General features: G+C 42.7%; 1 protein-coding gene across 1 annotated transcript in view; it reads left to right on the top strand.

The window, feature by feature from the left end:
* The window catches only part of MCCC2 (methylcrotonyl-CoA carboxylase subunit 2), a 75,553-nt gene that overhangs the window by 7,983 nt on the left and 56,954 nt on the right, over positions 1-10,616 (top strand). Inside the window, 3 exon segments of the mRNA XM_006169503.3 lie at positions 1,126-1,192; positions 4,466-4,550; positions 7,588-7,689. Of these exon segments, the coding sequence (XP_006169565.1) occupies positions 1,126-1,192; positions 4,466-4,550; positions 7,588-7,689 (254 nt within the window).

Genomic DNA, 10,616 nt, shown 5'->3' with positions numbered 1-10,616 from the left:
CGTGGGGGTCCACCAACTTAGCCATTATGCTAACTGCTGGTCCCCGACACTGGACTTCCATATGGCTGACTGTGGTTCAAGTCTTAAACCTGACAGCTTGCTTTCTCTCTCTCTTTCTCTGGTCAAATTAAAAAAATAATAATAATAAAATAAAGTTAAATAAAATAATTCTTAAAAAAAGGTCATTTGCTATATGTGAATAAAAGGGAGCTGAGTGTAGAGTAAATCCAGTGTAGCGCCAAGTCTGAGAGACACTGTCCTAGGCAGATTCTTAAACTAAGTTTCCAGCAGGTCCTTTCCCTGCTGCAGTCTTTTCTCTGCTATTCTCCTCTCGGAATCTTAGGCACGCACCCACACACGCTTGGCATAGTTTTTGAGCCACCAGGTCCAGGACTTGAACCATGTAGTCAGCCATATGGAATCCAACCACCTTAGCCATCATGCCACCTGATTGACTCAGGATGGCATTCTAACCCTCAGAAAGTATGTTTCTTTCTTTCTTTCTTCTTCTTCTTCTTTTTTTTAATAGAGATATTTTTGCTATAGGTGCTTGCACTTGCCAGAGCGACAGAGAGAGACAGAAAGCCATTCCCCCAGGGGGATGGCCACTCCACAATCCCTTCTCCTCCTTTCTCCTCTTGAAATCTTAGACATGCACAAACACAGGCCTGGCGTGAGTTTTAAGCTGCTGGGTCTGGGACTTGAACCATGGCCAACTGCATGGGAGTCCAGAGACATAAACATTATGCCATCTGCTGGTCCCGAAAGTATGTTTCTTAAGGTAAGAAGAACAGAAATCAATTAATTTCAGTAGATATTTAAGAAAAAAGGATTTTAAAGTAGGAGGAGTCACCAAAAATGATGTTGGAGATGAGAGGAAACATGAATTAGACTCTACAAAAGGGGTGTGATTGGAGAGATGGGCCGTGTGGGCCTCGAGTGGTGAGTGGTGGTTGTGAAGAGCTTGAACAGTGATTGCCAGCACTGAGACCATGTGGGTGGGGCAGGCGGTCCAGTGTGGAGGCCACATAGAAATGGCACAGACTGGTGTTTTTCTCGACCCTTATTTTAGTAAAAAAAATAGTTGCTTTCTAATATTCACCTCCTCCTTTGTTTCTGTTTTAGGAGAACTATGAACAGATGAAAGCATTAGTAGACCAACTCCACGAACGAGCACAGTATATAAGAAAAGGTAAACACAGCATTTATTCTTCAGTTTGTGGTTTGTTTTGTTTTGTTTTAAATATAGAGTGCATGCACTTGCCAAAGAGAGAGAAAGGGAGAGGCGAAAGCTGAGAAATCTCCCCACAGGGGGGATGGCCCTGTTGCAACCCCTTCTCCAGTCTTCTATTGGGATTTTAGGCACGCACACCCACGTGCCCAGCATGTTTTTTAAGCCTTCGGGTCTGGAATTTGAACTACTCACAGTTGGCCCTGTGGTATCCAGCTACCTTAACCTCCACACCATCTACTGACCTTAAAAATATTATTTATATTACTTGTCTCTGATGACCTTCTAAAGGCAAGGTAGTTGATTAGCAGCAGACAAGTAGAGAGAACATCTAACGTTGCCTCTTCATTTGCGTAGTGTATTAGGGGAGAAGTAAGCTCAGTATTTTGGCCCTTTGTAGCATTTTGAGAGTGTTGGGATGGACTGGTTTGCTATTCTAGTAAATTAAGTGGGCTGACTTGTGGCCTAGGGATTAAAGTAGCTGGATCCCGCATAGCTGACTGCATAGCTGGAATCCTGGCCCTGGTGACTTGAAAGACACACTAGGCACGTTGTATGCCTGCCCCAAGTCTCAATGGAATGGAGGAATGGAGAGGGATTGCAATGTGACCACGCTCCTTTGTGTGATAGTTTCTTGTTTACCTCTCTCTTTCTGTGGTGAGCACACATACTTACTGACAATAAAAGAAATTGAAAATGGCCTTTATTCCTTCTCTCTGGTTCCTTATCACAAATCCAGATAAAACTTGTTTAACCTGGGAAGCAGCATTTATTGGTTCTTGTAACGAGTGGGAAGGCAGTGTTGACTGGCTCCACGTGCTCCCACACCTCCAAGGCTTAGTCTCTTGGTCCCACCATCTCTCATCTGAGGGTCTGTATATGTGTGCAGACCTCATTTCTGGGGGCTAATCCATGAGATAGGGAGTAGGTTGCTGCTGGGCCAGGGATTACATCCTTACAATTTACCATCTGATGAAGAGATAGTTGTCCTTTCATGTCCAATTTGGCAAGTTCTGATTGGTCCAGGTGAGTCACATCTTCACAGCCTGGCCCAATCACTGTGGGGGGGATATGGTTCTTACTGTATCTGTGTTATGTGGATCTATGCTTAGCCAGGGCTTAAGGATACTGTGGCTGGTAGCTCCTGGAAATTCGTGTTGCTGGCAGTACTATTTTCATGGACAAAGGGAAAGGAAAGCAACTAGTCAGAAGCAATGAATGTCAGTTATCCTGACCTGAGGCTACCCTCATGTTCCCTCCTCCAAGTAGGGGTGTGTCAGTGGAGGGCTACTTGTGAAAACGCAGGCGGTGGGTAGTTGCCTTTAAAAAAATTTCTAAATTCTTGCTAGTGCACACACACATGTGTGAGAGAAAAAGAAAGCTGAACACCCTTCTCAGGGTCCTCTTCCTTCACTCCTCCAGCCCATTAGATCTTGGGTACTTGCATACATGCCTGTTATGTTTTGGGCTGACTGGGCCCGGGATTTGAATGATGGTTGCTATGTGATCTGGCTTCTCTTGAACGTAGGTTGACCAGGTAACTCTTTTTTTTTTTTTTTTAAGAATTATTTTATTTAACTGTTGACTTTTTAATTTTATTATTTATTTATTTATTTTTATTTTGACCAGACAGAGACAGACAGAGAGAGAGTGAGAGAGAGAAAGAGAGAGAAAGTGAGACAAGTGAGGATACAAGCTGGCATGGTCAGCCATTTGGGAGTCCAGTGCCCTTAACCACCACACCACCTGCCAGCCCCATGGTCAGGTAGCTCTTGAATCCCTATCCTAGTGTTGGAAAATGGTGTTTAAAAATGATGAGAAGGGAAAAGTGAGAAATTACCCCACAAGGAACATGTCCATGATCCAATCTCTTCTCCACCATTCTCCTCTTAGGATTTTGGACTTGCACACATGCACCTGACATATTTTTCAAGCCACTGGGTCTGGGACTCGAACCATGCAGTCAGCCTATGGGATCTAGCCTCCTTTGCCACTGTGCCACCAACTGGCTCATTGTTCCTTCTTTTTCTTACTGTCTTACTTCTGCCTTTGTGTCAGTTTTCTTCTCAGAGCGCCATCACCTTTGGTTTTTCCTTTTGTTCCTGTTGGGGTATGTAGAGTTGTTTGAAGAATCATTTGTGTAGGCTGAAAGAGGATTACTCCTATGGTGTTCTTTCTTTTTCTTTTTTCTTTTTTTGGAGAGGTTTTTGCTATAGGGCGCAGGCGCTTGTAAGAAAGACAGACAGAGACAGAGAGATAGAAAGCGAGAAATCACCCGCCGGGGGGATGCCCACATTGCAACCCCTTCTCCTCCATTCTCCTCTTGGGATCTTGGGTACGCATGCACAGGCGCCCAGCGTGAGTTTAAGCCGCCGGGTCCGGGACCCAAACCATGGTCTACTACATGGGAGTTCAGTGACATTGCCATTATGCTAACTGCTGGTCCCCTTTGGTATTCTTTGTAATAGCGAGAACTAAGTATTTTGACTTAGACAAGTTGGTTAAATGGCTGTGTGTTGAGAAATTCAGAAGTGTTTGTTTTTGGGACCAGCATGGCATGAATTCTTTAAGTAATTACTAGTGGATTCAGAATGTATGGTATACTCTAGTATCAGGAATGGACTAATTTTTAAAAATGCCATTTCTTTATTTACTTCAGAAAATTGTCAACTTGTAAATTGAATGAATTATCTGAGAATTTAACCATTTCTCAAAGGATATGTTGAACTTAAAAAAAAAAAAGTGTTGTATTTTGGATTAAGTTTGAGGGGACTTTAAAACGTCTTGGGGTGTAGCCCTGTATCTCAGAGTAAGTGAGCTGGATCCCAGTTGGCCAACTATGGTTCAAATCTTGACCTCAGTGGCTTCAAAAACATGCTGGGTGTGTGTGCCTGCCAGAAATACTGGTGAGATGGAGAAACGGAGGAGAAAAGAATTGTGGCATGACCACACCCTGCTGGAAGATGGTTTTTCTCTCTTTTTCTCTTTCTCTGGACAGTGCACACACCCTCTGACAATTAAAAAAAAAGAAAGAAAAAAGTGAAAGAGAAAAATGGAATTGAAGTATGAGTTTATTTTGGTGCAAAACAAATTTGAAATAAATTCATAGATTTTTTGTAATACACCTTTTCTGTGAACCTTTTGAAGAACTGTTGTATGTTTTTCTGACATTAAGTTAGATGGCGACATTATGTCATGTCAATGTAATCTAATCTAGTCATGTTTTTATTACAGGAGGTAGTGAGAAAGCCCGAGCACGTCACACATCAAGAGGAAAACTGCTACCCAGAGACAGAATCGACAATCTTATAGACCCAGGGTTGGTACACACCCATGTGCTGTTAACCTCAGTGTTCTCTATTCCATGGCATCTTACTAAACAAAATCATTGTAAACAAATGATTTTGAATTCCCGTTCTTAGAGTAAGATTTAACAACGAATGTTTATTGTGAACCCTCTATGTGTCAGGCACTGATCCAGGCACTCATGTTACATCTATCAATAAGCAAAATAGATGAAGATCTTTGCCTTTCTGAGTTTATATCGTCGCAAGGGGAGATAAAAATAAAACACAATAAAACAATGATCATTGTAAATTATGTAGTATTTTAGAAGGTGATAAATGTTATGGGAAAAAGAAAAAGATGAGCCAGGGCAAGGGAGAAGAAGAGTGACAAGTTGCAGTTTAAGTAGACTGGTTTAAGGAGGCCTCATTGAGAAGGTGATATTTGAGCAAAGATTTGAAGGAGGATGAGAGACAGTCTGTAAGTATCTGAGGAAAGGGTGTTACAACTGCAGGGAATGGCCACTGCCAAGGTCCTGAGGTGGAGTGTGCTCAATATGTAGATATGCCCAGTGAGTAGCCAGGAGGCCAGTGTAGTTGGGGTGGTGGGAGTGAAGAGGAGAGTGGTAGGAGAGAGGGTCAGATTCTGAAGGACCTTAGAGGCTATTATAAAAATTCTGATTCTTGAGGCCAGCAAATGGCATAGTGGTTACCTCTCTGGACTCCCACATGGCTGACTATGGTTCGAGTCCTGGACCCTGTGGCTTGAAACTCACACTGGGCGCATGTGTGTGTGTGCCCAAGATCCTGAGAAGAGAAAGGAGGAGAAGGGATTGTGGGTGGCCATTCCCCCTCGGGAGTATGTCTTCTCTCTTTTCCTCTCTCTGTCTTTGTCTCTCTCTATATGGTGAGTGCATATGCCCTAAGGAAAATCCTCCTTAAAAAATTCTGTCTCTTACCTTGAGAGAAATGGTGAGCTGTTGGAGAGTTTCAAATAGAGAATATTATGATCTGAGTTCAGCTGCTTTGTTTTGTGCAGACTATGAGCAGCAAGGGTAGAAGCCCTGAGAATCGTTCTAGGCTGTTGCAGTGGTTCGAGGAGACATGCTGGAGCCATGGACTGGGGTCATAATGGTGGAGGTGGTGGGACTGTCAGATTCTGGAAATACTGTGAAGGCGGCCAACCCAGTGAATTGGATATGGGGTGAGAATGGGAGAGAAGTAGCTGAAGGCCCTAGAATATTTTTACTTATGATCTGAACACACATCCAACCTAGAGACAAAATGCTGTTAACACCTAGTACATACTCTTCTAGACTGCCTTTTTTCCTTCTTTCTTTCTTTCCTTCTTTCTCTTTCTTTCTTTTTTCTTCCTTCCTTCCTTCCTTCCTTCCTTCCTTCCTTCCTTCCTTCCTTCCTTTCTTTCTTTCTTTTTTTGCCAGTGAGTTAGTGCACTTACCAGAGAGAGAGAGAGAGAGAGAGAGAGAGATAGAGAGAGAGAAGCATCCTCCCCAGTATTCATGCTGCAATCTCTTCTCCATTTCTCCATCCTGTTGGGATTTTGGGCACTCACACACACCTGCCCAGTGTATTTTTCTTTTCTTTTTTATTTTTGGAGAGGTTTTTGCTATAGGGCACGTGCGCTTGTCAGAAAAACAAAGAGAGGCAGAGAGATAGAAAGCGAGAAATCACCCCCCAGGGGGGATGGCCACACCGCAATCCCTTCTCCTCCATTCTCCTCTCGGGATCTTGGGCACACACGCACACGCGCCTGGCGTGAGTTTAAGGCACTGGGTCCAGGACTCGAACTTCAGTCAACTACATGGGAGTCTAGTGACGTATCCATTATGCCATCTGCTGGTCCCAACCCAGTGTATTTTTCAAGCTGCTGAGAAGGGATTGGAACTTCATGTTTGGCCATGAGGTATCCTACTCCCTTACCCACCAGGCCATGGGGCGAGCCCTAGACTGTTTTTATGAGTGTGTCAGATACTTACTTTAAAAAAAAAGTGAAATCATATTAAATATGGCACATAGAAACTTTTCTCTTCCCATTTAGAGTTTCGTGAACAATGTAGGTAAGTGACAGATAGAACAGTACAACAGCTAAGAGCCTGTTCCCTGAGCCAGATAATTTGTTAAAATCCCAGCTCTGCCTCTTACTCGTTGTGTGACCTGAAACAAGTGACTCGTCTTTGTGTCGCTAAGTTTCATTAGTAAATGGGAATCATAATGGAATCCATCTCAGAAGGTAGTTCTGAGGAGTTTCTCAAGTCCTTAAGAAGAGACCTGGCTATGTAAATATTAGGTGTTAGCCCAGCCACAGTGTAGTAGTGATGTAAAGTTAAGCTCTGGGAGAATTCTGAGTCTCCCTGTGCGTGCTGGTCAGGTACACTCATGCACCTCTATAATTTTGGTTGGCTCATGAACACCCATTTGGGAGTTCCTTTCTCTACCACTGTCATGGAGGAAGGAAATAAACTTTTAATTTTACTTCATTATATTTTTTAGAGAGATTTTTGCTATAGAGGATGTGCACTCGCCAGAGAGACTGAGAGACAGCGAGATATCACTCCCCGGGGGGATGGTCATGCTGCAGTCCCTTCTCCTCTAGTCTCCTCTTGGAATTTTGGGCACACATCCACATGGACCTGGTGTGAGTTTTAAGCCGCCGGGTCCAGGACTCTAATCGCATTGACTACATGGAAGTCCAGAGATGGAAACTTTATGCCAACTGCTGATCCCGGGAAATAAACTTTAAAAATGTTAGCTGAGGGACCAGCAGTTAGCGTAATGGCTATGTCACTGGACTCCCATGTAGTCGACCGTGGTTCGAGTCCTGGACCAGGTGGTTAAACTCACGTACACATGCTTGGCATGAGTTTAAGCCTCCTGCTCCAGGACTCAAAGCATGGTTTCTTTTTATAGATTTTATATGCAAATACATATTTGAAACCTTGTCCCATTAAAGAAAAATCCCTTCCTCTCTATGTGAAACTTTAAGTGTGTGTGTGTGTGTGTGTGTGTGTGTTTAATGACATTAATCCAGGCAGCATCCTTTCTTTCCTTCAGGTCTCCATTTCTGGAGTTATCCCAGTTTGCAGGTTACCAGTTATATGATGATGAAGAGATCCCTGCAGCTGGCATTATTACAGGCATTGGAAGAGTGTCAGGGTAAGTATTCTACCTGTGCTCACACACCGATGTGGTCAGGAAGAAGAATGTGATGACGTGTGGAGACCCAGCACTCACTTTGCATATTATGAGGTTGTTGGGAAAATCATGACATATTTTTCTATGCAAAAATGCATCATGACTTTCCCAGTGACTCAATAGCATGCAGTTCTGTGCTGTTTACATTACTTAGGACTGAGGCCTCCTCCCCAAAGCTGTATTAGATTAATCTGTGGAGCTTTAGCATCAAAAATTGAGAAAGAACCCTGGTAAAGGTCCTTGGGCTCCAACTCAGACTTCTCTACTTAATTAGAATCTCCAGGTATAGGCTTGGCATATATAGTTTTCAAAGGCTACACACGTGAGCTCTTGCACACCCAGGGCGAAATTCACTGTCTTAGAGGAACCGTTCCCCAAGTGTGCTCCTCAGCACCATTATCATCTGGGGACCTGTTAGAAATGCAGATTCTCAGGTCTCCCCCCCTGAAGTACTTAGAAATTCTGGGGGTGAGGGAACTGTAATCTGTGTTATGCAAGCTAAAGTTTGTAAACCACTGTAGACTTAAAGAATCTAGATTGCTAGATGTTACATTGATCTGTATATTTTTATTATAACCTTATACTTACCACATAGTTACTGTGCTGAGTGCTATAGTAAATACCTCCCAATGATTATTTGTCTTAATCCTCACGACAACTCTGTGAGAATGGTTATAATTATAGTCATCTCTGTTCATTTGTTCTTTTTTTTTCTTTTGTTTTTCTTTCTTTCCTTCTTTCATGAGAGACAGACAGAGAGAAGGATAATCACCCTCAACAGGATATCATGCCACGATCGCCTCAAACCCCCAGACTTTCCAGCTAGTCAGGATGGATCATGGGGCGTGTATGTGTGCCTGCACAGGGTGGGCCTGGGAACTAAACACCCATCTTCTGTATGGCCTTTGGCATTGTAGAGTGCTGCATGACTGTTGTGACTGCTATGTCGCTGAACTCCCACGTAACCGACCACGGTTTGAGTCCCGGACCCGGTGGCTTAAACTCACGCTGGGCATGTGTGCATGTGTGCCCAAGATCCCAAGAGGAGAATTGAGGAGAAGAAATTGCAGCATGGCCATTGCCCCTCCGGTGATTTCTTGCTTTCTGTCTCTGTCTTTCTGGCGAGCGCATGCGCCCTATAGCAAAAACCTCTAAAAAAAAACCAAAAGAAACCAAAAAACTGTTCTTAAAAATGATGCACTTGGGACCAAGAGAAAGTATAATGATTACGTTGCTGGACCCCCATGTGGTTTGAATCTCATGCCAGGGGACCAGTAGCTGGCGTAATGGCGGTGTTGCTGTACTCCCATGTAGTTGACTGCAGTTCAAGTCCCAGACCCAGTGGCTTAAACTCATGCTGGGCGTGTGTGCGTGTGTGCCCAAGATCCTGAGAGGAGAATAGAGGAGAAGGGATTGCAGTGTGGCCATCCTTCCTGGGGGGAGGGTGATGTCTTGCTTTCTGTCTCTCCATCTCTCACTGTCTTTCTGGCGAGCACATATACCCTATAGCAAAAAACAAAAACAAAAACAAAAACTCACACCAGGCGTGTATGCATGCATGCCCAAAATCCTAAGAGGAGACTGGAGGAGATAGGATTACAATGATTTTCTCACTTTCTGTCTGTCTGTCTCTCCAGTGAGCACATGCACCCTATAGCAAAAATCTTTAAAAAAAATGATACATTTAATGCAGAATTAAAGCAAAGTCACATATCATAGAAAATATGCAATTAAATAGAATAATACTTTTATTTAGACCTCCAATCAAAATGACTGCTAATACCTTGAAACAATGCTCATTCACATTTTTCCTGTGCATATACTACTATTTTATTATTGTTTATGTTTTATATTTTTGTTCCGTTTGTGAGGTTCCTGACTTGGAAGGAAAATTTTTTTTTTGGAGAGGTTTTTGCGATAGGGTACGTGCACTCACCAGAGAGACACAGAGAGAGAGACAGAAAGCGAGAAATCACCCCCCAGGGGGGATGGCCACGCCACAATCCCTTCTCCATTCTCCTCTCTGGATCTTGGGCACGCACTCTCACACACCTGTCGTGAGTTCTAAACTACCGGGTCCAGGACTCGAACCAGAGTTAAATAAATGGGAGTCCAGCAACATAGCCATTACGCTAACGGCTGGTCCATGGAAGGAAATTAAATTACACTTGGGAATTATCCAGATTTGGGAGTTGTCAGCCTTACCTCAGAATCCTGGCTCCATCATCTTCCAATTTTTCAACCTTTATCAAGTTGCTTGATTCTCAGTACCTCAGTTTCTCATCTATAAAATATGAATTGTTATAAAATGGAATGATAATAGTAGCTACTGTAGAGAGTTGTTAAGATTGAGAAGATTAAATGAATCAGATAATGTGTTTAGAACAGAACCTGGGACAGAGTAACAGGTAAATAAATCATGCCTGTTAACAATAATTATCAGCATATAGTAGGAATTATGGATAGAAAGGAAGTAATGAGAATGTATGGGACGTAAGGAGGATATTTTAAAATATTGCAAAATTAATATTATAACAATCAAAATCAGAGGGGAAAAGCATTCATCCAAAATCTTACCTTCTTCTTTTAGAAAATAATTATTTATTTAATTTTATTTATTATTATTATTTGTTAATTTGACTCGAGAGGGACAGAGAGAGAGAGAGAGAGAGAGAGAAAGTGAGAAAGCAAACCACCAGGTCCAGGACTTGAACCACAATTGGCCATGTGGGAATCTAACGCCTTAACCAACACCCCACTCATAGCCCTGAAAATCTTACCATATTAACGTATCATCTTATCGTTCATGTTTCTCTCTAGTTACTGGCTATATTCTCTTATTCCTTTTTCTGTTTTGTAGGTTTTTTTTTTTTTTGCTATTTTTTTTT

This window comes from Tupaia chinensis, unplaced genomic scaffold (genome assembly GCF_000334495.1).
Source record: "Tupaia chinensis unplaced genomic scaffold, TupChi_1.0 Scaffold147123_1, whole genome shotgun sequence".
NCBI classification, from domain to species: Eukaryota; Metazoa; Chordata; class Mammalia; order Scandentia; family Tupaiidae; genus Tupaia; species Tupaia belangeri.
The sequence above is the reverse complement of the archived record's forward strand: the minus strand, read 5'-3'. Positions and strand labels throughout refer to the sequence as shown.